Source organism: Pseudonaja textilis, chromosome 9 (genome assembly GCF_049901715.1).
Source record: "Pseudonaja textilis isolate UNSWEBS1 chromosome 9, rPseTex1.2, whole genome shotgun sequence".
NCBI lineage: Eukaryota > Metazoa > Chordata > Lepidosauria > Squamata > Elapidae > Pseudonaja > Pseudonaja textilis.
This window is the reverse complement of record NC_141998.1, coordinates 23,049,827-23,076,663: the sequence shown is the minus strand read 5'-3', so window position 1 is coordinate 23,076,663 and position 26,837 is coordinate 23,049,827. Positions and strand designations below refer to the sequence as shown.

The 26,837-nt window shown below is 46.2% G+C and overlaps 1 protein-coding gene across 1 annotated transcript in view; it reads left to right on the top strand.

The window, feature by feature from the left end:
* JHY (junctional cadherin complex regulator) overlaps positions 1 to 22,595 on the top strand; it is a 28,107-nt gene extending 5,512 nt beyond the window's left edge. Inside the window, 7 exon segments of the mRNA XM_087939154.1 lie at positions 873 to 1,383; positions 12,072 to 12,739; positions 14,364 to 14,509; positions 14,512 to 14,660; positions 16,267 to 16,347; positions 20,395 to 20,520; positions 22,170 to 22,595. Coding sequence (XP_087795280.1) covers positions 873 to 1,383; positions 12,072 to 12,739; positions 14,364 to 14,509; positions 14,512 to 14,660; positions 16,267 to 16,347; positions 20,395 to 20,520; positions 22,170 to 22,373 — 1,885 coding nt within the window. The 3' untranslated portion in view covers positions 22,374 to 22,595.
* Positions 22,596 to 26,837: the final 4,242 nt, after the last annotated feature.

Below are 26,837 nucleotides of genomic sequence, written 5' to 3'. Positions count from 1 at the left end.
GGAGAAGTTTTAGCAATAGTGAGGACAATTCACCAGTGGAACAGAAGTTGCCTTCAGAAATCACGGGTGCTCCATCACTGGAGTTTTTTTTAAAGAAACTAGACAGTCGCTTGTCTGAGATGGGTCTCCTGCTTGAGCAGGGGGCTGGACTAGAAGACCTCCAAGGTCTCTTCCTATTCTATTCTATATTCTATATTTTATTCTATTCTATATTCTATTCTGTATTCTATTCTATATTCTATTCTGTATTCTATTCTATATTCTATTCTATATTCTAATTTATTCTATATTCTATTCTACATTCTATATTTTATTCTAATATATATTCTATATTCTATTCTATATTCTAATTTATTCTATATTCTATTCTATATTCTAATCTATATTTTATATTCTATTCTATATTCTAATCTATATTCTATTCTATATTCTATTCTATTCTATATTCTAATCTATTCTATATTCTATATTTTATTCTATTCTCTATTCTCTATTCTAATCTATATTCTATTATATTCTATATTCTAATCTATATTCTATTCTATATTCTAATTTATTCTATATTCTATTCTATATTCTAATCTATATTTTATATTCTATTCTATATTCTATTCTATATTCTATTCTATATTCTAATCTATATTCTAATCTATTCTATATTCTATTCTATATTCTATATTTTATTCTATTCTCTATTCTATTCTATTCACATTTGGTTGCCACCCATCTCACCACAAGGCAACTCTGGGCGACTTTCAACATGAATTATTCTGGGATGTCTAAGGAGATAAGATTTTGAATGTCTTTATATAAACCGCGACTCTCTTGGCCAACTTTTAAATTTCTTCCTTAGCCTCTTGCTTTCTTTTTAGCGCTCAGGAAGGCGTCGTGGACAAGTACTCCGAGCTGCGCTATAATCCAAACTGGAAAGACAGTCCAGGAGGAAGAAGCTTTCTCAAGTTAGAGGATTCCCATCGGGAAGAACTGGAAAACTTCAGCTTGACTTCCCTCGATCTGGCCTGCTCTCCTTCCCAGGACGGGATGCTCTCCAAACGCTCCCCATTGCAGGAAAGTCCTCAACATGTCTCATCAGCAGGTGCTGGAGAACTCTGGAACCCTTCCAGTGATGGACCTGGAGATGGTAGAGACAGAACTTCCAGTCTGGAGAAGAAAGGAAGAAAAGCAGGCTTTGTCCATCACTATGACAGCAATGACAGTTTGGCCAGCTCCGGCTGCAGGGTCCGGTTCAAGGAACCAAAACCGAGGCCCGAAAAAGACTTCATCGAGAAAAACAAATACACGCTGGGATTAGCAGCCCAGCCGAACAATTCCTACCTTCGGCTCCATGGCAAAAACCAGAGAGGAGAAAGCTCTAAAGAGAAGGTAATCGTTGCAAGGCTGCTTTCGTTAGAAAAGGGAACAGGGGAAACGTGCATCCTGCAAAGTGGAACGTTAGCTGCCTTTTATTTGACCAGAACACTTCTGGGTCCTGTAGGCTCGAAAATAAAAATGGCGGCGGCGGTGTGGGGAAGTGGCTATGGCCCAGGAGCGTTTTAGATTTTGTGCAAAGTCAAAAATCAAATTTAGCTCCCGGAGTTGGGGAGTGGGCGGGGCGAAGAGGGAGGATCTCGGAAGTCAGAACTGGGAAAGTAAGGTTGTATCGGTTTAAACCTCAAGGATCCCTTAGCACATATGCGCTAGTCGTTTCGGGCTCTAGCGGGGCGGTGCTCATCTCTGTTACAAACCCAAAGAGCCGGCGCTGTCCGACGACGCCTCCGTGGTCATGTGGCCGGCATGACCAAATGCCGATAAGGCGCATGGAACGCTGTTCCCACAAAAGTGGTACCTATTTTTCTACTTACGTTTTTTACATGCTTTCGAACGGCTAGGTTGGCAGAAGCTGGGACAAGTAACGGGAGCTCATTCCGTTACACGGTGCTAGGGATTCGAACCACCGAACTGTCGACCTTTCTGATCGACAAGGTCAGCATCTTAGCCACTGAGCCACCGTATTCCCTTATTTATTTATCGGTTTGCTTTATTGTAAATGGGTGTTTTTTTGTAGGGAACCCGTTTATGAGTGTTCATAGCAGTCTTTCCAATATTCACACTTATTTTCCAGGTAAAATGTGTGACCAGTCTCCTTCACGGTATCAGCTAACCTTTTAATCTTACATCCTGAGATAAAGCCAGGGAGGTTGTGCTGTTAAAACAGCTATGGATGGTTTGTTTTTCCTTAATGCTAGTAATAGTGAAATCACAGTAAACCCTGAGCAGGCTGGCAGGTATGGCTCGTGGGAAGCTGACAACTTCTTCCCCCAACTTAAAATTCCAAAAATCTCGTTTATGTGGAGAGTGCGTGATAGGTATCCTCACCTAAAAGTTGAGTTCGAGAGACCTTTCTTAGTAACAAAATAGACCATCACAAAATTCAAATTCAGGAAAAGGAACAAAGAGGAAGGAAAGAAGGAAGAAAAAGGAAGGAAGAAAAGAGACAGAGAGAAAAAGAAAGAAAAAGGGGGAGGGAGGGAGGGAAGGAGGAAGGAAGGAAGAGGAAGGAAGGAGAGAAAGAAAGAAAGGAGAAAGAAAGAAAGAAAGAAAGAAAGAAAGAAAGAAAGAAAGAAAGAAAGAAAGAAAAGAAAGAAAGAAAGAAAGAAGAAAGAAAGAAAGAAAGAAAGAAAGAAAGAAGGAAGGAAGGAAGGAAGGAAGGAAAAGGAAGGAAGGAGAGAAAGAAAAAGAGAAAAAAGGAAAGAAAGAGGGAGATGATGGAAGGAAGGAAAACAAGAAAGGAAATGGATTGCTGAATGGTTAAAATGATTAGGGAAAAGGGAGCAAGAAAATTTGGAAGGAAAGAAGGAAGGAAGGAAGAAGGAAGTCAGTCTTGAGTTACTTATAAAATAATAAAGGCAGGATAAAAATATAACACACTATTGCTGCCCACAGGCACTTTACAGGGGAGATGGGCGGCACAAAAATGTAATAAATAAAATAAAATAAAATATAAATAAATTAGTGAGTGAGGTTGCCCTTTCCCTACCACCCACCCACTTTCTTATATTTTATATTTTCTTACATTTTAGTCGGTTGCCCTTGGCTAGAAATGCTCCTTCCACCCAAAACGGGGACCATAGTCACTTTCTATTTTTAATTTCAAAAGAACCGTTTGGGAACCTTTAGGGAGCCGGTGGCATTTTGGGTGGAAATCGGGATTCAGATAGAAGCCGGTGTCTTGTGTAGCCTCCTGGTTTTCCATGGATTTTTTGGGGGGTGGGTGGGTGGGTGGGGAGGGGGCAGCCAGCCAGGGTTCGTACCTGAGGAGCAGAGAAGGGAGAACCTACTAAGCACCTTTCCACCTGACGCCTCTCGGCGGCACAAAGCAGCATTCGGCCGAAGCCTCTTTCAGCCTTCGGGGAGACGGAGGGGACGGACGAGCTTTCTATTAACGCTCTCCATTATGACGGCTGCGGGGCCCGTCCTTAAATGGGTGCACACACCTGCGCTCGATAGCCTAAACCCGGTTGGAAGTTGAATGTTTCCCCCCGCGTTAATTCCCGGCGCATTTTCTCAAGCATCGGTTTCTTTTTTTCCCGACCCCGGGCAGGAATTGCCTTGATTCTCCGAGAAATCTGAGGACGATGAGTTCCTTTGATAGAAAGGAGCCTGCCTCCCGTCTCTCTCGCTCAGCTGCGCTCCTGCCCGGTTGCTTCCCTTAAAAAAAAAAACTAAAAAAAAAAAAACCTTCCTTCCTCCATCTCTCTTTACTTCAAAGCCAGAAACATAATGTACAATTTTTTTAATGGCTCTAGACTAAGGCACTCAGGGCTTTCTCTGCCACTGCGCCTTACCTCCGTGTAAACACCACATCAAGATTGCCCGGGCTTCCACAATAGCAGCCAAATGCAATTCAAGAACCTCGGAGCCTTTGAAGTTTTTTTTTTTTTTGCAAAGGCCGGTTTGCTGGTCCGAGGATAATGACATCTCATGATTGTAGGCCTTTGTTGTCGTCTTCTCCTTCTCCTTCTTCTTCCTTTTTTTTTTTTTTACCCCAGCAGGGAAGCAATTACGGGCCTAATAGAAGAGACATTACACAGCTTACGATGCTCAAAATGCAATCTCATTTGATCATTTTCTCAATTTGATTGGCATTAATAGAACAGTTCGGAAAAGGGGGGCGCAGAAACAAAATTGCAGGTCGGAGTTGTGGCCCCGTTCCTTTCTTTTCAAAGAGCTAATGCAGAAGCATGTTCTACCCTATCAGGCGGAGACCACAGCTGAGTTGCGCGTGAACACAAGCCAATTTTTTTTCCCCTCTTTCTTTCTTTTTCTCCCCTGACGGTAAAGCCTCTCCTTGGAAAAGTTCAAATCTTCTTCATGGTTTGTTGTTTTTTGCTTCCCTCTGCATGGCAACCGATCGGCTCGGTCGCTAATTAAGATTTGGATCAACGCAACTCAGCACGGAGGGTGTGTTTCCAGGCCTGTACACAGCCACTAAAAGCTGCAAGCGTTGAATTTTGCTCGGTTTCAGGGGAGCTTCCGTTGGTCAAGGGAGTTTTTGCCCCCCTTTTTATGACCCTTTTTTGCCGCCGTTGTTAAATGAATCCTCACATTTGTTAAGTGAATGGCACGGCTCTTAAGTGAACCTGGATTTCCCATTGACTTTGCTGGTCAGGAGGTCACAAAAGCGGATACATTTGACCCCGGGACACTGCAAGCTGTTGTGGTCCCCCGGCGCGGCCTGCGGAGCTGGAGCAGAGTCGGACAGTGGGGAGGAACATGGGCCAGTCCTGGAGTCTGGGGAGGACCTGGACGAAGGATCTGCGTCCAACACAGAGATGGGGCCAGGGCCATCTGGGAGTTATGTGCCGACTCCCGAGCCTCCATCAGCGAGGCAGATGAACAGTCCAGGCCCCTGCTCAAGCAGGAGAACCCAGGGGTGGGATTCTACCGGTTCACGTCTGTTCACTAGAACCGGTTAACATTCTAAGCAGCTTGGAGAAATGGTTGTTAGAAGAAATTACTGGGCTAATCCTGTAAGGAAGGCAGGAAGGAAACATTCTGGTGTTGCTTACAGAAACTGCCTCTCTGTTATTACATTCTTGGCAGGACTAGACTTCCTGTCTCAGGAACATCTCTGGAGTTTTTTTTCCACTCCTTTGCTGGTCCTTTGCTTGTGTGGAGTGACCATTCAAAGTTACAATGGCCCTGGAAAAAGTGACTTATGACCCTTTTTCACACTTACGACTATTGCAGCATCCCCACAGTCACGAGAGGCCAGGCGAGGAGATGTGTGCCTCGATGTGACTGATGTTGAGTTGGCCACGCCCAGCCAGTCACATGACCACCAAGCCACACCCACCAACTAAGCCACGCTGACAGAACCGGTTGTTAAAAAAATTGAATCCTGCCCCTGGGAGAACCTATACCAATTCAGACAAGCGACTCTCCAGTCTCTTCTTAAAAACCTCTTGTGATGGAGCGCCTACGGTTTCTGAAGGCAACTTCTGTTCCACTGGTTAATTGTCCTCACCATTAGGAAGTTTCTCCTTAAAATGTTATTTTACCCATCACTTGATCCATCCAAGCAGCGCAATAATGGCCTAACTCCCCACGGCTGCTGGAAACTCAGGAGTCCGGAATAAGAGTCACTACACACAAACATTAATCACTAGTATAAAAGGCCCGGCTAACAAGTTATCGTCTTGCCACCTGGAATCAAGGGTACCCCGGGGTTAAGCCTTTCACCGAACCATTCTGCTCTGGACATGACTTTAATAAGTACCATTAAGCAGTTACTCTGAGTGCATATTCTCCGACCCGAACGCCGGGTGTGGTTAACAAAGAAGGCCTGGTGAGAAAGCCGGATGAAATGGAGGAGGCCAGTGCGGGCAAAGATTAAATGGACCGTGGACGGCTTTGTGTCTACCCCATCGCACCTTGTGAGGAGGAGCACCTGAGGCCTTAACGGGAAGCTGATAAAGCTTTAACTTCAAAAAAAAATTTTTTAAAAAAACCCCAGAATTCAACATCTCTTTCAGTTTTGATGGTGCTTTCCAAGGGCCGGTTGCAGGAAGAAGAGAAGGACCAGGGGAGACATGATAGCAGTCTTCCAATATTTGAGAGGCTGCCATAGAGAGGAGGAGAGGATCAACCTGTTTTCCAAGGCACCCAAAGGCCAGACAAGGAATAATGGATGGAAACTGGACAAGGAGAGATTCAACCTGGAAATAAGGAGGAAATTTCTGACAATGAGAACAATCAACCGATGGAACAGAAGCTGCCTTCGGACGTTGTGGGAGCTTCATCCCTGGAGGCTTTCAAGAAGAGACTGGTCTGTCACCGGTCAGAAATGGTGTAGGGCCATGATGGCAAACCTATGGCATAGGTGCCAGAGGTGGCACGCAAAGCCCTCTCTGTGGGCATGTGTGGCGTCACCAGCTGGTCTTCTGGTTTCTGGTGCCAGCCAGCTGGTCTTCATGGGTGGAGTGCCTGAAAACAGTCTGAAAAATGGCGAAAAAACAGGCCGTTTTCTGACCTGTTTTCAGACCCATTTCTGGGCTGTTTTCTGTGGCATTTTCAGGCTGTTTTCTGGGCCTTTTTCATGCTGTTTTCTTGGCCATTTTCAGACCCTTTTCTGAGCCATTTCTGGGCTGTTTTCTGGGCCATTTTCAGGCTGTTTTCTGGGCCTTTTTCAGGCTGTTTTCAGGCCATTGTCTGGGCTGTTTTCTGTGCCATTTCAGGCTATTTTCTTGGCCAGTTTCAGACTCATTTCTGGGCTGTTTTCAGACCATTTTGTGGGCTGTTTCTGGGCTGTTTTCAGGCCTTTTTCTGGGCCATTTTTGGCCTAAAAACAACCTGAAAACGGCCTGGCAAATGGTGTGAAAATGGCCCCCAAATGCCTGAAAACGGCCCCAAAACAGGCATGCGTGCATCAGCCAGCCGGTTTTCAGGTTTCTGGCATTCCAGCACACGGACATGTACACGCATGCACACATTTTCCAGTTTGGGCACTCGGTGCCAAAAAGGTTCGCCATCCCTGGTGTAGGGTCTCCTGCTAGGGCGGGGATGGGGTTGGACTAGATGACCTACAACGTCCCTTCCAAATCTGTTAATAAGTTCATCTTGGATAGAAATTGATCCAGCAGACCAGCCGCTGGGGTGGAAGATCAGGCTGAAGGATTTGATCTATACATTCTAGAGCCATATCCGAGCCCTACCTTTCCGGTTATTGTTTTGGCAAACCTTGCTTATTGGACTGGTTACCGCTTTGCAAACTTCGATTCCTGGACTGCTGGCCCCGGTTACGGGTTTGCAAACCTTGCTTGCTGGATTACTCACCGCCAGAGGCTGTCGAAGGTGCGTGTGAGAACTTTGCTCCACGACTTGCAGTAAACGTGGGGACATTTGGGGGGTGGGAGCAAAGTTGGAGCAATAAACTGTGTACTCTGTTCTCTGGCTGCGTTGCTTTCATGCTATGTCCCAGGTCATTGCACGCGCCCATGCGATGACCTATGGCAAGGGATCAGAAGGAACATAGCAACCATGTTCTTCTCTTGTTAAGTCCCGGTACGGTTCTATTCATGCAAGAAGTTGCAATTAAGGGAATACCTTCTGAGGCTGAGTTTCTACCCCCCCACTCCCCCCCTCCTCCCCCCCCCCAGCTTAACTGTTGTTCTGAAGCATTGTGCCGAGAGGAAAGCAGCCAGTGAATGGTCCTCTGGCTTAAAGAGACGGACCACTTAACCAAGCCTGCCCTTCATTTGTTCTGTTCGAATAAAATCTAATTTGCTTTTTTTTTTTTTTTTCCTCCGTGAAGCAAAGGTTTTCCGCTTCTGATGTCTGTAAGGAAGATGAGCCCATAATCTCACAAACGTTGCTCTTCAGAAAATATAGCGTACCGCGAGACACCAATTATAACTTAGACAGAGGTCAAAGTTGAAGAGGGGGGCTAGAAGTTGCTACCATAATCAAGACCCAAGTAAATGACTTCGTCTACCTTCCATATACGCTCCTAAGAGACAAGTGCCTCAAAGTTCAAGGGCCGCTTTTGTTTTTCACAGAAAACAACTCTTGCCTTCGGTTGGTTCAAATAAGTTGGTGCCAAACGTTAGATGGTGGGTTGAGGACTTCGCTCCAAAAATAAGTAGGAACAAACCCTACTTTTTGCAGGGTCAATTTTGGCATGTTGAGGAGTGCAGTAGGAGTGTCATGCCCCTGTTGGAATCTGATTTGGAAGGGGAGGCTGAGCAGCTGACAAGGAGTGGGAGTGTGGCTCTGTTGGCTGTGGAAGAAATTGGAGAAGGGCAAAGTCTGGCTGGGCAGGGCAGGGGAGAGGTAGAGCAAGGCAGAGGGGATTCAGAGGAAGACCCAGGCCCACCCCCTCTTCATCCTAGGGCACGCAGGGAGGAACGGAGAAGGGAGCAAAGTGAGTTGCGTGGCTTATGGGGAGGAAAGGGCCCTGATTCCCTTCATTAGCTGCAGCTGGGAACACGGTGTTTAAGAAGGGAAGCTGCGCGTAGCAACCTGTTGGAAGCAAATCGTGAATTATGTGGTGGAGGCTTATCTGGGTTCCTGGCATCTTCTCAACTGTGTGTGTTTTGCTGGTCTTTCAAGTCTGCAATTCCTTCTCCTGCCCTGTCAAGTTAACTACTGCAGCGTGGTTTGTTTGGATTTTTAGTTACAGTTTGTATGTACTTTGTTTTCGGACTGAATTTCCTCCACTTAAAGACTGTTACTGGGAGAGCTTTTTCTCCAGCCAAAGCTAACCTGACATTGGGGGCAAAGTTGGAGATAATAAAGGGACTCTTCTTGCTTATTTGACTGTGTTGCCTTTGTACCATGCCCTGGGTCATCACAAGGAGCCTGCAAACCCAGCAAGCCGTAAGATACCCATTTTGTCTTTTGATACCTCCCCAAAACGCAATTAAATGGTTGGAAAAAAACGTACCTCATTCTGATTATGGGAAGGGCCCTCATAATTGGCAGGCGGATATTTTTGGTACCTCTTTCCTAAGAGATGATTTAGCCACGGCTCGTTGAGTAAACCATGCTGGATGGGATTTACATCCTGGTTTCCATCCATAGCTAGTCCTCGACTTACAACGGTTCATTTAGCGACCATCCAAGGTTACAACAGCACTGGAAAAAAAGTTACTTAGGACCATTTTTTTTCACACTTTACGACCTTTGTATCAGTCCCACGGTCATGTGATCAAAATTCAGATGCTTGGCAATTGGTTTGTACTTACAACTGTTGCTGCGTCCCAAGGTCATGTGATTTCCCCTTTTGCGACCTCCTCACTTCACAACTCTCTTTCACTTAGCAACAGAAATGTTGGGCTCAATTGTACTCATAAGCTGAAGACTACAACCTATGCCTCCACTTGTGTTGACTTCACACGCTGAGCAAAAACTGAACGAGTAGAACAATAGCTTAGTAGGTTGGATGAATCAAACTACAACGTCAAATCATTGTATAATAGCAATAGCCCTTAGACTTATATACAGCTTCACAGTGCTTTCAAGCCCTCTCTAAGTGATTTACAGAGGCAGCCTCTTGCCCCCAACAATCCGGGTTCCATTTTACCCATCTTGGAAGGATGGAAGGCTGAGTCAACCTTGAACCAGTCAGGATTGAATTGCTGGCTTTGGGCAGAAGTAGCCTGCAGTACTGCATTCTAACCACCTGAAAAAGGAAAGGGAGGGAGGGAGGAAGGAAAAAAGCAATAGCACTTAGAATTATATACCGCTTCACAGTGCTTTACAGCCTTCTCTTAAGTGGTTTACAGAGTCAGCCTCTTGCCCCCGACAATCCAGGTCCTCATTTTACCAACCTCAGAAGGATGGAAGGCTGAGTCAACCTTGAGCCGGTGAGGATCGAACTGCTGCTGTGGGCAGAGTTAGACTGCATTCTAACCACTGTGAAGGAAAGGGAGGGGAAGGGAAGGGAAAGAAAGGGAAGGAAGGAAAGGAAGGAAGGAAGGAAGGAAGGAAGGAAGGAAGGAAGGAAGGAAGGAAGATAGCATTAGCACTTAGACTTATATACTGCTTCACAGTGCTTTACAGCCTTCTCTAAGTGGTTTACAGAGTCAGCCTCTTGCCCTCAAACAATCTGGGTCCTCATTTTACGCACCTCAGAAGAATGGAAGGCTGAATCTACCTTGAGCCGGTCAGGATTGAACTGATGGCAGTGAGCAGTGAGTTAGTCCTGCAGTACTGCATTCTAGGGGAACGTGGCTCAGTGGCTAAGATACTGAGCTTGTCAATCAGAAAAGTCGGCAGTTCGGCGGTTTGAATCCCTAGCGCTGCATAACGGAGTGAGCTCCCGTTACTTGTCCCAGCTTCTGCCAATCTAGCAGTTCGAAAGGATGTAAAAAATGCAAATAGAAAAATAGAGACCATTTTGGTGGGAAGGTTCCAGGCGTTCCATGCGCCTTCGGCGTTTAGTCCTGCCGACAACATGACCATGGAGATGTCTTTGGACAGCGCTGGCTCTTTGGCTTTGTAATGGAGGTGAGCACTGCCCACTAGAGCCGGAAACGACTAGCACACCTGTGCGAGTGGACCCTTTCGCTTACTGCATTTTAACCACTGCGCCACCATGGCTCTTTCCACTGTTTTACTCTACAAGTAACTTTACTTTACAGTACCGGTCCATAGCATGCCAAAAACTGGGCCCTACAAACAAGCGAAGGCCCATCCAGTAGTATCGCAGGCAGTATGCAAAACTTTTACAGTCTGTATAAAAAAGCTCTCCTCGGAACCGGGCCCTGGTGCCCCAAAGGATGATGGGGGATGCTAGTTTAGAGAGTCTCCACTGTTTCAGATTCACCTGATTTTAGTCCTGGTTAGAAACAGGCTGTTCCACTAGGAATGTTCTCCTTTGCAGACCAAGCTTCTCAGCTTAAATAGCTAAATCAAGCAAGCATTTCTTAATCACCTTCAAGAATAAAATCCTATTAGCGTCGGAGAGATGTTCTGAGGGTTAGTATCAAAAATCCCCTAAACCTAAGTCCTCCTAATTAAGCAAAGTATATGATGTCAGCTACTTTGCAGAAAGTCTACTTTCACACAAGAGTGGGCTTCAAAAAAATTTAGCTACCGGTTCTCTGCCTGGTTGGTGGGTAGGCGTGGCCAGGCTGGGCATGGCCTAGTTGGCCTCCTTCACCACCCTGGCCTGGGAGCGAAAATAGGCCTGGGGAGGGGGGGGGGCTTCCGGGACCTTCTGGAATCTTCTGGAACTTCTAGTAGGCCCATGTTTTGCCCTCCGCAGGTTCTGGAGGCTTTCCTTGAACTCTGGGAGGGCGAAAATGACCGCCACGGGCTCCAGAGGCTCTCCAGAGGTAGAAACAGGTCCGTTTCCAGCCCTCCAGAACTTCAGCGAGGCCTGTTTATTGCCCTCCCTGAGCCTCCACACAGGCCCTGCACTTACATGCGATCTAAAATAGGCCACATGGGGACTCCGGGGGGTGGGGGAGGGGCCAGCCAGAGATGGGATTTGCCAGTTCGCAGACCTGGCCATAAAATTAGATACCAAACCGGTGCAAACCCAGGACCCATTGCGCAAGTTGAGCCTGCCACTCCCATACGTTGAGCTGTGTGTGTGTGGTGAGCTGCCGCTCACCTCTTGTGTAACCCTGGTTTCCTTCTTCCAGAGGTGGCATTCAGCCGTTTCGGACCAGTTCTGGAGAATTGGTAGCGGGAATTTTGACTAGTTCGGAGAACCGGCAAATAATAACACCTCTGTTTGGCCCCACCCACCTGCCATCACCCCTGCTCTATTCCCTTGTTTTTTAGCTGAGCTGATTGGCATGGCAGTGTGGATTGCCACGCCTCAGCTGAGCTTAAACACCAAGCTCAGCTTACCAGCGTTGACAGAGGTCGGTCTCTGAGCCCTCTGCACGGGCGTGAATCATGCAGTGCATAGAATCGCGCATAGAACTGGTAAGAAACCATTTGGAAACCCACCACTGCCCTCTTCCCCCTGGTTGGGCCGCCAAGCCGCCCAACGTTCTTCTTACCCAGCCAACATAGAACCGAACCTTAAGTTTCCCCTACAATTTAACTCATTCTAGGCTCACCAGTCTGCGAGGTGTCCGGCGGGTGGCGTGGACTCCAGCCAAGCTGCCTGGCTGAAAATAACCCCCTCCAGCAAGGATTCCACCCGACATCCCTTAGGATCCCAGGTGGAACTAAGAAGCCAGCCAAGCGGTGGTAACAATCTCTTAGAACTTGAGAATGTCTGTCCGGGTTCCAGTGCTTACAGAGAAACATCCGAGGTGGAGCCGGACAGCAGAGGTGCTCTACATTGTGAGTTATATCCACCCGCCTGCTTTTCCGTTGCCGATCCCGCCAGTGAAAGCAGCCCGTTCTCTGCCCGAGCTCCATACCTTCTTCAGCACCATGCCAAGCAACACGCCACGAATGTAACCTTTGCTGGGAAGCCTCTTCAGCGGAGTTCCTACCACAACTTTCCAGGGTTTCCTTCACCATGTGCGGGTGAAAAGTGCCAAGCCGGCCTTGAAAACGTCTCTGGATTCCATCACCCATACTTCTACAGGTGTACTGTTTCGGAGCCTTTCCCCCCTCATGGCCAACGCGGGAATCCCTTAGAGGACAAGTGCCTTTCGTACGCTCACAACGGTGGCCAGAAAAAGCCGGTAAACGGAGCCGTTGCATCTCGCAAACCTTGGCACGTTTATACAGAAGAGATCCCTAACAACTATGCTTTTGATTACTCAGGGTAAAGATAATGTTTTATGAATACTGTTTTAAGAAGGACTCGGTCAAATGGTCTGTTGACACCTCCTTTGTTTTATTGGTCCACCCCATTAAACCAACGGTCTTCAAACTTGGCCAGTTTAAGGCTTGTGGACTTCAATGCCCAGAATTCCTGAGCTAACATGACTGGAGGAGGAATTCTGGGAGTTGAAGTCCGCAAGTCTTAAAGCTGTCGAGTTTGAAGACCCCCCTGCATTAAACCAAGGTCAAAGTCAGGGGTCCAAGTAATAGAGCCATACTAAGCAAAACTCCGAGGCAGCGTAGATTCCTCAAAAGAATAGCTTTATTGGATATATCATTTCGGCACGTATCTGGTGAAAACCGACTCTGAATTTTCCCACGGTTTTCCCCTAATTAAAAGTGAAAGTTTCCCCCCCCAACCCCAAACAATCAGTCACATGTAAACAAGAGGTTGAGACTCTAGAAAGAGTGCAGAGAAGAGCAACAAAGATGATTAGGGGACTGGAGGCTAAAACATATAAAGAACGGTTGCTGGAACTGGGTATGTCTAAAGGGTGAGGTGTGACTTGATAACAGTCTTCCAATATCTCAAGGGCTGCCCCAAAGAAGAGGGAGTCAAGCTATTCTCCAAAGCACCTGAGGGCAGGACAAGAAGTGACAGATGGAAACTAATCAAGGAGAGAAGCAACTTAGAACTAAGGATAAACTTCTTGACAGTTAGAACAACCTAACCAGTGAAACAATTTGCCTCCATGAGTTGTAAATGCTGCAACACTGGAAGTTTTTAAGAAGAGATTGGATAACCCTTTGTCTGAAATGGTATAGGGTTTCCTGCCTAAGCAGGGGTTGGACTAGAAGACCTCCAAGGTCCCATGGTCCAATCAAGGGGCTGTCTGATAGTCTGGTGACATCACTACTCTTTCCTCTGGCCAGGGGTGAGAACATCCTTGTTTCCAAGAGAACATATTTTGTTTTGACTGCACAACCTCAGCTATCTCTAATCCCCCCTCCCTATCCCTCAGCTCCAGGGTGGCAGCCCTGAAGCTCCAAAATGGCTTCAGTCAGTCCAGCTTCAGGGTTGACAGTCCGTTTAGCCAAGGTTTTCTGGACAAGGTCAATATATCCAAGTATTTCTGGAAAAAATGTAGAATCTGAGAGGAGGAATGGATGGGAGGTGGCTGTGCAGGTGTTTGAGGAGAGTTGTGGGTGTCAAGGCAGGAAGAGGAAATGGATGGAGACATCTCAGGTAGCTTCAGGAGGTTGACTATGGGAGCGGTGCTCCCTGAGTAATGATCCCAGGAAGACGTTGGGACAGGGGTCTCCAACCCGAGCAACTTTAAGACTTGTGGACTTCCCTGTCCCCAAATTCCCCAACCAACATGACTGGCAGGAGAATTCTGGGAGTTAAAAAGTCCATAGGTCTTAAAGGCCAAGAATCCAAAGATAGACTGGAAGCTAGAGAAGAGGTGGCAGGAGAGGACTTGTCTGGTGACAACGTCATCGCCGTCGCGTTATTTGGGTTGCAGGGAACCTCATTATAAGCTGCTCACCAAAGTCGGTGCCTTGTCCTTGCTTCTTGTGTCTCTTCTCCTGGCACCCCTCTTTACTTGCCCTTGTTCCTTGAGGTCCTCACAGCCACTCGCTCCTCACCCGGTGAAGAGAAGCCTCTCACCAACGGCGCAGCTCATCCAGGCAGCAGAACGGCACCATCGAGAAATCTCTCAGCTGGCAAATGACCATCTTGCTAGGAATCATTTGGCTAGCATGTTTCCCCCATAATCCAGAGAGGGGAGAGCGACTCACAGCTCCACCTGGAGAGTGGCGAAGAGGCCCAGCCCGTTCTCAGCCGCAGCAATTCGGAGGGCTACTTGCTTCAGATGGAAAAGCAAAAAGAAAGGAAAGGAAAGAAAGAGAACCGGAAGGTGAGCAAGGAGAGGAACCCGGGGCACGGGGGGAAGGGTGTCGATCTTCCTCTTAGTAGTGTTGCAGAACCATAAGGACTTTGTGGATTGGCAAGAGCTTCAGAGGTGGTCTTCAGCCGGTTCCAGCCGGTTTTGACCCGTTCTGGAGAACCGGTAGCGGGAATTTTGAGCAGTTTGCAGAACCGGCCAATCCCGCCTCTGACTGGCCCCGCCCCCATGTCTTCTCTGCCTCTCATTGAGTCCCAGCTGATCGGCTGGGTCTCCTTTGGTTGCCCTGCCCAGGAGAACGGAGCTGGAAAGCAGGTTAGTGGGATGGGGACGGAATGGGGATTTTGTAGTAATCTTACCTTGCCACGCCCACCAAGCCACACCCCACAAGCCATGCCATGCCCACCAAGCTACCAAGCCACACCCACAGAACACCATGCCTGTCAACCCATGCCCACAGCTGATCGGCTGGGTCTTCTTTGGTTGCCCTGCACAGGAGAACAGAGCTGGAAAGCAGGTTAGTGGGATGGGGAGGGAATGGGGATTTTGCAGTATCCTTCCCCTGCCACGACCACCAAGCCATGCCACCCCCACCAAGCCACACCCACAGAACCCATAGTAAAAAATATTGGAAGAGCTTCAGATTCTCAGTGGTTTTGCAGAATTAACAGTGAACATAAATATATTTCTCTCCCTTCATAGACCAGGCAGAGTGGCGTGTGGAAAAGACCTTGGCAGACAGGGCAAAGAATGCTACCCAGGGAATGATCAGATAAGAGGTGGGGTAGCCCTCAACTGTGTAACAAGCTGAGAAAGAGGCTCAGAAGGCGCCCTCTGCTGTTGCTCAGGCTGCAAAGCAGACAGCGGGAGCTTCGTACTTGCAGGCTTGTAAGAATCTGTGACTGTAGCCTTATAACGTGAAAGCCAGTGGAGTGAGTTTGGGCCAGTCCCTCCCGCTCAGCTGAACCTATCTCACAAGGTTGTGGTTGTAGGAAAAATAGGAAGAAGACATTATGTGGGATATGTTCATCTCCTTGAGTTATTTGTAAAAAAATAATAAAGGTGAGAAACAGAGGATATCAGAGCAATAGTAATAGCAATAGCATGTAAACTTATATATCACTTTACAGTGCTTTTACAGTCCTCTCTAAGTGGTTTACAGAATCAGCCTATTGCCCCCAACAATCTGGCTCCTCATTTTACCCACCTCGGAAGGATGGAAGGCTGAGCCGACCTTGAGCCTGGTGAGATTCGAACTGCCAAATTGCAAGCATCTGGCTGCAGCAGAAGTAGCTTGCAGTACTGCACTCTTACCACTGCACCACCAAGTTTTCCTCAGTCACAGAGAACTTTTGATTACTGGAAAAACAAAGGCAATTTCTTTAATAGTAACAATTTCCTTTTTGCAGCTCGAGAAGAGAAGGCAAGGGTGTGAATTTCCACTTAGGGTAGAAAAACTAGTTTCCCATTATGTCTAAGTGGTCCTTGATCTTGGTTCTTCCTGTGATGTTCCTCTCCCAGTATTTTTTTTGTGTGCGTGTGGTTCTCTTCCTATAGTTTGATTCTTTCTCAGCCTCCCGTTGTTTCTTTCAAAACTTGACGTTACCTCTCTGTTCAGGGCTCTAGGGCAAAAGGTTACACGAAGATGGATGTGAATCTTGGAGGCCTGGGACCTGACTATGAAACCATCAAAGAAAAAGTAAGAGGAATAGCATTTATGAATATCTTCTTCTTGAGCGGCGTTTGTCCTGTAGAACGTTACTGTCAGCGTTCCAATGAAACTCCCCATTTCCTTCAGCACTCAGAAACAAAGTCTATCCAAGTAAGAATTAATTGAAGAAGTCATACTGGCACATCTTGGAAAACCCAAATCGGAGAGTTCTGGTTTTCCCCTCCCAATTGAAAGTCACAAACCCATCCCCTGCACCCACCAGTCCATCACGTGGCCCAATCAACCATCATCCCAACTGGAAACCTTCCTCCAGACACTCCTTCCCAGGTGCGGGGTAACTTGTCCTTGACTTTATGAGAAGAATGTTGTTGAGCAGAGGTCTCCAAACTTGGCACCTTTAAGACGTGTGGACTTCAACTCCCAGAATTCTCTAGCCAGCTATGCTGGCTGGGGAAATCTGGGAGTTGAAGTCCACACGTCTTAAAGTTGCCAAGTTTGGGGACCCTTCTGGTTGAGTCTAATCTTCTAACCACTCTATGTAATCCCCACCCCACCCCGCTCCCAAATTCCCAGGCACTAAAATGTGGCAGCTTCGAAACTTCCAAGTAAAATATGGCTTCCAAAGCTGACAGTAACAAATGGAGAGTTTTGAGTGAGTTACCAAATTAAAGTCAGCAAGAAGGGAACGGACAAAGAATCTCTAGTACTGATAGCACTGATGATGCTACTTGGTTTGGCAAGGAAATGTCTGCTAGAAAACCATCAAGCTTAGAAGGCACCAAGGACGCCACAATCTCTAATACTATTAGTGGAGAATGGTACAGTGTTGGTTCAATCAATGTAGTTAATTGGCCAGAAATTCAGAAATGATGAAAAAGAGAGGACATCTTCAGAGTTCACCCAACTACTAATTTAGGTAGATCTAAGGCAACCTGGTATTCCTGAGATATTTTAGACTTCAGATCTCATTAGTCCCATTCAGCATAGCCAAAGATAAAGGATCGTCAGAGATATAGTCCAAAGCATCTGGAAGTTGCACGTGCCTGGATGAAGGATTGGATAGATGGATCCATTCCTGTGTGATGCCCCAGAGTGTAACACTAACGTAATAAAATCCAAAATGTAAATAAATGTCCTTAAATCTTCCAGCTTGGCCCCACTGTTCAATAATTCTCAGTTGGAGATAAAACATATTCAAAAACAGTCTTCAAAAGAAAGCAATACAGCCCAAACTTAATGAGCAGATAGAGGTAAAATAAAAACCTAAAACAAACTACAGTGAAGGAAATTCCACAACGGACCAGGATAAGTAATTACCAACTTCAAGGAGATCATAAGGCACAGTCTGTTGGAAGGACACCAGCCAAGATAACTTCAAAATAAAACACACTTTGCTTCTGGCAATGCTGTGTTTTAACCTTATTCTCCCCAGCTGCAACCAATGAGGGGGATCATGGCCGCTTCCTCTCTCGTAAGACAAGTTGTTGCCTTCTCCATTCCTCCCTCCCAAGGATGAAGAGGGGATGGGCCTGGTTCTTCCTCTGACTGCCCAGCCGGCCTCTACCCTTCCCCAGCCTCCTCCACAACCTCTGGAGCCACACCTTCACTCCCTGTCTTGTCCCTCAGAGTCCGACTCTTACAATGACATCCTGGCTCCATTCACAACAGAGTTTCTACTCTTGTTGATGAGTTGAGTTACCTTGCTCAAAAACATAGCTGACCAAGGAGACAGTCAGCGGAAGAGACCTATTATTTCAGAACTTGCTCTTGGGGAACTTTCCAGTATGGAGGTAACATTGCTGGGAAGATTAAGAGTTTATTTAATGCTCCTGGAGAAGTCTGTCTTAACAGACCTTAAGAGATTAACAGAGTTGGAAGGGGACTTGTAGGTCATCTAGTCCAACTTCCTGCCCAAGCAGGAGACCCTACACCATTTCTGACAGATGGCAGTCCAATCTCTTCTTGAAAGCTTCCAGGGATGAAGCTCTCACAACTTCTGAAGGCAAGCTCCCTTGGGTTCTGTCCTTCACGACCAAAATAAATAAATCAATGTCCAGAAAACTTCCGGCTGCATTCAGAGAAGATCAGGCTTCCAAGGTGTAGCTTTTTTGTTTTTTTAAGCCTTGGTAGAACATATCCATTAGTCTGTGTTCTCCTGCAGAGAATTCCAATTGCAGATCAGGATGCACAAATCCATTCCCTTCTAGTGTGTCCAAGGGTGCGTTGCTTTAATGCAGCTGAGCCGTTCTGGGGAATTTAGATGGTCCTGGCTTTATCACAAAAGGATTTTTTTTTTTTAAAAAAAAGGAAGTCAACCCAACCGAGAAAATCTAGTTGTGAAGAGCTGAATGTGCATCATTGCCTTGTTAGGAAACACCGGACATTAATCTGGTCCAAAAAAGAAGATGAAACTGATTAGCTGAGAAAGGATGGAGAAAAGCCCTTTCCCCAAATCTTCCATTTTTATTTTGATTCCTTTGACTTTGAATGAATGGAAACATGCACAGTGTTTCCCATAGGACTGGCACAACAGGGTCAGCACTGTACATCACTCAACTTACACTCAATTGTTTTTAGCAAATCACGGTGGTGATTTTGTAGCACCCAATCCTGCTGGAGAGCAGGTTAGGAGAAACTACCATGTTTCTCCGAAAATAAGACCCTGTCTTATTTTTTGGGGGGCCACCAAAAAAAGGCACCAGGTCTTATTTTCAGGGGAGGTTATCCACTGACTAACCTCACTTGTGTGCATCGCCCCTGGCATCCTTTTCGCTGTCAGAGGCCTTCAGGAAATTCTTCTTCTGTGGCTGGCGAGGCTTTCTTGAAGGCCTCTGCAGCCGATAACAGAGCTCTGGATCGATCCGGAGCTTTGTTATCAGCTACAGAGGCCTTCGGGAAAGCCTTGCCAGCCTTGCCAGCTGCAGAAGAAATGGGCCGGTGAGGCAGGTGTCGGGGTGTGCGAGGCCTGGCTACAACTGTCCAAAGGTAAGTAGTAGGGCAGCTCCCCAGTCCCCCCCATCCCCACCCTAGCCATGCACTTTGGAGTGGGTGGGATCTTAATTAGGGCTTATTTTGGGGGGTAGGGCATATATTGGGCGTGTGAAAATCAAGCTAGGGCTTACTTTCAGGGTAGGTCATATTTTCAGGGAAACAGGGTAGGTAAAATCTCCAACTTACCAATAGAACAGACGATTTGTAGCTCAGGGTTGAACAGTGAGGTCCTTAGTGCTCTCTGGGCTTGGTTGTTTTTCTTACAGACGTTACAGAACCCAACTGCGTAATATCATCAGTGCTAGAAGGGAGTAGGGTTTGTTGGTGGTGGTTTGTTGTTTATTACTATTGTTTATTGCTTGATTGTTTGTCTGAGGTGGTTGTTCCCCAGTTGGGGAAGTGTTTCCTGCTTGATTGTTGGTCTTGTGTTAATTTTGGTGTTAATTTCTGCTGATCCGGGTGTGTGATTGAGTGGTGTATTGGCCTAGAGGTGGAGCTCATGCCTCACAATCAGGAGGCTGTGAGTTCGATCCTAGGTAGGGGCAGTTATTTCTCTCTCTGGGCACACTGAGAATATACCTGCTGAATATAACTCCACACTGGCAACAGGAGTGGCATCCGGCCAATAATCACTCCGCTCCATTCAGTTACCCAGGCTCCACCCCGCAAGGGATTATGGGGGTCATTAAAAGATAATGATGATGATCTGAGTGTTGATTGCTGGTGAAGAAGATGCTTTGGTCTTTTTAGAGACTACCCCAATCAAAAGACCTACCAACTCAGACAATCAAGCTAACAATAAACAACAGCCTAATTAAGGGATCATCATATTCACACGCTACCTTTTCCTGTAAGAAGTTCAGATGAGATAAGCTCATAAAATCATGCCTTGTTTTGTTAGCGAGAGTTTCGAGTCCTCCCCTCCATCATCCACGTTTCCTTCTAAAAGTCATCCGTGAACTTTTCCACTGGCCTGAGATAGGTGGCCATGCGAATCGAACAGCTTTTTAAATAAATAAAATACATTAAGTGGCTCATTTTCCAGCTTAGCCCTGAACTCCTCCTCTTTGTCCTTTTTGACAGTCAGAAAAGATAAAACACCAAAAAGTATATGCCAAGCAAGTAAATGAACAGAATCTGAAGAATATGTCAAGCGCGCGGAAACCTCAGTCGAAAACGGAGAACAAATCAAACGTGTCAAGGCAAAAGGTAGGAACTAGCAAGACAAGGTGGCCCAGCAGGAGACTGTCTGGAACAGTGTTTCTCAGCCTTGGTAACCTCAAAGATGTGTGGACGTCCGTCTCCCGGAATTCCCCAACAGCATCCTGGGAGTTGAAGTCCACCCTTCTTCAAGTTGCCAGTTGAGAAACAAGGATCAAGACCGAACTTACTCTTGGATAATCAGAAAGCGCCTGGTTCTCTGTCTTGACATGAATCATCTGGGTTTTGGGTTGCCTTCATCATCAGTGTTGGTGATCCAAACGTTAGTTCCTCCCTCGTGATAGAATCGAATAGAATAACAGAATTGGAAGGGACTTTGGAGGCCTTCTAGTCCAACCCCCTGCTTAGGAGGGAATCCTTATGCTATTTCAGACAGATGGTTATCCAATCTCTTCTTAAAAATGTCCAGTGTTGGAGCATTTAAAACTTCTGGAGGCAAGTTGTTCCACTGATTAATTGTTCTGTCAGGAAATTTCTCCTTAGTTCCAAGTTGCTTCATTCGTTTCCACCCATTGCTTCTTGTCCTGCCCTCAAATGCTTTGGAGTATAGCTTGACTCCTTTGTGGCAGCCCCTCAGATATTGGAACCTTGCTATCATGTCACCCCTAGTCCTTCTTCGCATCAAACTACACATACCCAGTTCCAGCAACCATTCTTTGATTGTTTAACCTATGTAGTTGAAATCCTAAGGGGGCAAGATTGCAAAAATCTTGCCAGATTTTCATTTATGACAGAAAGGGGCATATATGTACCTTCAAACATGATTTCATAACAAGTCTACCACTACCAAAAGATTGCCAATTGGATAACGATTCACAAAGAAGAAGTCCTACCAAATGGATGAGTGGAGGTTTGTATCCCCTACAGTGATCTCATCTGTGGGAAAAGGAAGAGAAGTGATCAACTTTCCCTTGCTGGGAATATGGAGAATCAAATAATTTTGTTATTCCTTCTTTATATGCGCTTTGTCTCTATTTACTTCCTGGTTTTATGTCTTCTTAAAAATTTCCCCTCTGCTCCTTTTTTTTCTACCCATGGTCCTATTTCAAGTTGAAATCAAGAATTTCATCTTGATGAAAGGAAATCTTTTGAGGGTTGTTGTGTAGATAGGGGAAGCGAAACTTCGAACTGAACCTGGCCGCAGCCATCTTTCTGTTCCTCAGTTGCCACACAGAGGGGGAAGGGAGGAAGGAGGTTGGAATGCCTACCTAGACAAAACAGAGAGCTTTCTCTTGAGAATCAAGGTCATCTCTACTGGCAACAGATAAGGTTGAGGAAGGAGTGCCTAAAGAGCCTGCGAATTGACCCAATTGGTCAACATGACCTGTGACGTTTGGGGATGGGGGGGTTATTTCCTAATTTAATTATACTGAAACTGGCGGGAAAGATTTAGATTTGGTTTTCTGTTGACGCTGTGCTGATCCGATGCACTCATTAAAGATGACCTTTGAGAAGGAGCCAAGTCTCAGAGTTCTGCTTTGCTTGGGTCGGTTAGTCGGAACCTGGACAGGGAGAAATGGTGGGGGTGCTGATGTGAAGGAACCTACCGCTTCTTCCTTGGAAATGGTCTCTTTCTAATCCGGGTTTAGAGGTTTCTCACGACCAGTCGTTGTGGCCTTCTTTCCTTGCTTCTGCAGGCCCTGGAATATGCCAAGACAATTCCCAAGCCTCGGCTTTTTGTCTCGAGATCGTCGGAGCAAGAGACCAAAGAGGAGAAAAACCTGGCACGGACTTTAAACGGAGAGAACCTCCCTCCCATTTCCTCTCTGGAGTCCCTGCAAAATAGGCACGAGAAGGAGAAGCGGGTGGTGGCTGCATTCAAAACGCTCCATATTGTCTGATGGGGCCGTTGCCATCGACCTCCGCGGGTCTGCCGCGCTCTTCCTGCTCCCCCCGTTTTCTTCTTGCCGTGTTCACCCGTGGTCCGAAAGGACGAGCGTCGCCACGATGAGTTTCATGAACTTCTGCAAGATCTGGGATGTTTTCTCCTTGCATTGCATTCAGCCTTACTTATTTTTGTTTCATTTTATTGTTGATAAATTAAAACATTGGGTGTACGATGATCTAGAAGTGATCTTTCTGTCTTTCCTTTCCCTCCATTCCAGGGCATCCTTTTCCAAAAGAACCCCTTTTGATGGTTTTAAGGACCGGTGTCATGTCCCTGTCGGAGTCTGAATCCGAGGAGCGAGAGGAACAGTTGACAGGGAGTGGGATTGTGGCTCCATTGGCTATGGAGGAAACTGGGGAAGGGAAAAGTCCAGTTGGGCAGAGCAGGGGAGAGGGCATTCAGAGGAAGACCCAGGCCCACCTTCTCTTTATCCTAGGGCATGCAGGGTGGAACAGAGAAGGGAGCAACAGGGGTTGTGTGGCTTACGGGGGAGGAGAGGGCCCTGATTCCCTTCATGAGGCACACCTGGGGAGAGAGTTTAAAAGAGCTGCAAACTGAGAGAAGTGTCTGCTGGGAACAAACGTGAGTTTATCTTGTGTTGACTTTGGTTATCTGTGTTCCTGGTGTTGAATTACTGCCGTTCCTTCACGTCTGGAATTCCTTCTGCTGACCTGCCAAACTAATTACTTCCTTTTTGCCTTGATTGGACTTATAGTTACAGTTTGTATTGACCACATTTTGGACTCGATTCTCTGCAGCCAAAGGCTGTTCCTGGGAGAGTTTTTCTCCAGCCCAGAAGGTAACCAGGACATTGGGGGCAAAGTTAGAGCTAATAAAGGGACTCCTACATATTGTCTGACTGTGTTGCCTTTGTGCCACGCCCCAGGTCAGCACAGGTTAAGTGAATCCCTGCAGCTGTTAAGTTAGCAACCCAGTTGTTAAGTGAATCTGGTTTCCCCCTTGACCTGGATTGTCGGAAGGTTGCAAAAGGGGGATTACTTAACTCTGTGACACTGCGAACTTCCTAAATAGGAGTCTGCCAAGCGTCTGAATTTTGGTCATATAACTGTAGAGATGTTGCAATGGTCATAAGCGTGAAAAAGGGTCATATGCCCCTTTTTCCCAGTGCCATTGTAACTTTGGTCACTGTTGTAAATCGAGGATTAGCTGGGTTGCATTAAGAGAAGTTTAGTACATTGCCCTGCCCAGCTTACAACCAGGTAGACATTGATAAAATTCCTCGGCACATGCTTGGTTTGGCCGTTAGTTTAGAGCAGGGGTGTCATACTCAAGGCCTGGAGGCTGGATTCGTCCAAGGGGTGCTTAGATCTAGCCACCCTGGAAACAGCGAAGGACTGGCCCGCAGTGCCTCTGCCAGCGAAAATGGAGCTCAGGAGGGCTGCATGTGGCCCTCCTGAGCTCCGTTTTCACTGGCACAGGGTTGCAGGAGGCCATCGCTGCCAAAAACGGAGCTCGGGAGTCATTTCAGCTGGCAGAGGGTTGCAGGAGGCTTTTGCAGCCAAAAACGGAGCTTGGGAGTCCATTTTCGCTGGCAGAGCACTCAGGCCGCCACAGGTGCCCCCAACACAAGTGATGTCGAGCTGGCCACGCCCACCCTGGCCACGCCCACCCCCAATATCAAACAAAACCCTGACGCGGCCCTCAGTGAAATTGGACACCCTTGATTGAGACCGTTTCCAACGAGATTGCGCACTAAAAACCATCTTCAGTGCTGATTCTGTCGGGAGAAATAGCAACGAAGCGACCGAAAAGGCACGACTTTGAAGTATTTCTGATGAGCTTTGTTGTTTTCCATTCCTTTTCCTGCAAAGCTCGCGAACCTATTTTTTTTTTTTTAATACTACCCTTTCGAGGGATATCATCAAAGAACTGTTTATTCATTGCCTAATATTTTAATTAGATTATATTCTCCATTTAACCCATTACGTGCACGGATATCTCTTTGATGAGCAACCCTGGGCCTGTTTAGCCCCAGATGCTGGAAATAATGAATGCTGGACCTTTTGGATTTAATGAGTATTTCTACCTTCCTAATCTGACTCTTTGTACCTATTATTATTATTATTTCCCCGAGCTATAGAATTGAGGTAATTGAAGGACTCTCCTACCATCATATATTAAAGGGTCTAAATTAGCATTTCTTTCTCTGATATTTTTTTAAAAAATATGCAAGTGGCTTTTTTTTTTTTTTGCTTTGATCAGAGGATTTAGTTGAAGGAGCCTCAGTCTCCTGAAAATGAGCTGATGGGCTTATTATTAGGATAAAATGCAAATATAGCCATGTGTTTGACAATGCTTAATGTCTTAATTGCTCACCTCCAGGATCAGATATGCTTTCTGTATCAACCTGGAGGGCAGGACAATCTTTAAAAAGTTAGGGGTAACGCTTTTTACTTGAAGAGGAATTTGTGTTAGAAACCTTCGGATCCAGACTGCTAAACTTTTGAGGGTAAAATATATTACTCCCTCCAAAAATTGGATCAGGATTTAAATCCTATGCGTTTTATGATTTTCCTGCCAGGATAGGTTGCGGGGAAAAGGATAATCTGAAAATATTGGAATATAAAGGTGTGGAATTTTGGTTAGATGAGGGTGACCCTGACTTGAGAGTAATGGACCGAGAGACAAATTCCACAATTGGAGCAGAGCTAGAACAAACATTAGAAATATGAATTAAATGGATAACAGTGGATTGATCTAAAAATACGACACTCTCAGCTGCATAATTAAGCCTAATCTGTATTTTTCTCTCCAGACAAACCAGATGGAATTGAATCCTCTTTTCAATGTCTCTTCAGACCAGAACTTAGTATTGATGTTGCCATCATTTGTAGAACTTAGAAAAATGCAAACAGGACTTTACAATATTATGACGTTCTACGTGGTGGCACAGTGGTTAAAATACAGTATGTCAGTCTAACTCTGCCCACAGCCAGGACTGGTGCTCAAGGTTGACTCAGCCTTCCATCTTTCCAAGGTCAGTAAAATGAGGACCCAGATTGTTGGGGGCAAGAGACTGACTAATCCGCTTAGAGAGGGCTGGAAAGGACTGTGAAGCAGTATATAAGTCTAAGTGCTGTTGCTATTTTCCTTTCCTTCTTTCTTTCTTTCTTTCTTTCTTTCTTTCTTTCTTTCTTTCTTTCTTTCTTTCTTTCTTTCTTTCTTTCTTTCTTTCTTTCTTTCTTTCTTTCTTTCTTTCTTTCTTTCCTTCCTTCCTTCTTTCTTTCCTTCCTTCCTTCCTTTCCTTCCCAGTGGTCAGAATGCAGTATTGCAAACTAACTCTGCCCAGAGCAGCAGTTTGATTCTGCCCAGCTCACAGTTGACTCAGCCTTCCATCCTTCCATGGTGGGTAAAATGAGGAGCCAGATGGTTGGGGGCAATTGGGTAAACCCCTTAGAGAGGGCTGGAAAGCACCGTGAAGCAGTATATAAGTCTGAGTCCTATTGCTATTTTCCTTCCTTCCTTCCTTCCTTCCTTCCTTCCTTCCTTCCTTCCTTCCTTCCTTCCTTCCTTCCTTCCTTCCTTCCTTCCTTCCTTTCCTTTTCCTTTTCCTTTTCCTTTTCCTTTCCTTTCCTTCCCAGTGGTTAGAATGCAGACTCTCTGCCCACCTCAGCAGTTCAAACTTGACCAGCTCAAGGTTGACTCAGCCTTCCATCCTTCTGAGGTCAGTAAAATGAGGACCCAGATTGTTGGGGGCAAGAGGCTGTTAAACCGCGTAGAGAGGGCCGTAAAGCACTGTGAAGCGGTATATAAGTGCTATTGCTACATCTACCATGGAGGCCTCCAGAATTTTCCTCTTCCTAAAATTGATGGGAGACTGTCGAAACTTGTGGAAGACACCATGTTGAAAAAATTTGACAGAAGAATGAGGAAGTACGACACGAAGAGACGAGGTCTATCAAGAAGGAGTTCGTGGGAACACAAACTGGGTGTAAAAACAAGTAGCTTCTTTCTCTATCCCCTCTTAGTAATTTAATAGCTTCTGCTGGCCATGGAATTCTGGGAGTTGAAGTCCATACATCTTGAAAGTTGGTGACAATCAGAAACATTGCCCTGTAGTAAGGAAAAGTTTGTTCGGGTACAATATGGACAGTGTGGTAAGGGATCGAAGTGTTTCACAACAACTCGATACAGACAATATCTGTTTACTTCCATTGAACCAGTGTTGAGGCCAGCATCACACCAAGCCAAAGGCTGACCGGGAACACTGGGTGTCGTTCTTGTGCATGCATACCTTCAAGTCAAGTGGATTCCTGAACAAGTCTGTGGAGTTTATTTGGTAAGGTTTTGGGGAAGTCTTCCCCCTTGAGCTAAGAGAAAGAAACCAGCCAAAGGCCCAAACGGCAGACTTCATACCTGTGGAGAAACTAGAATTCACAGCCTCCTGGAGGTTTGT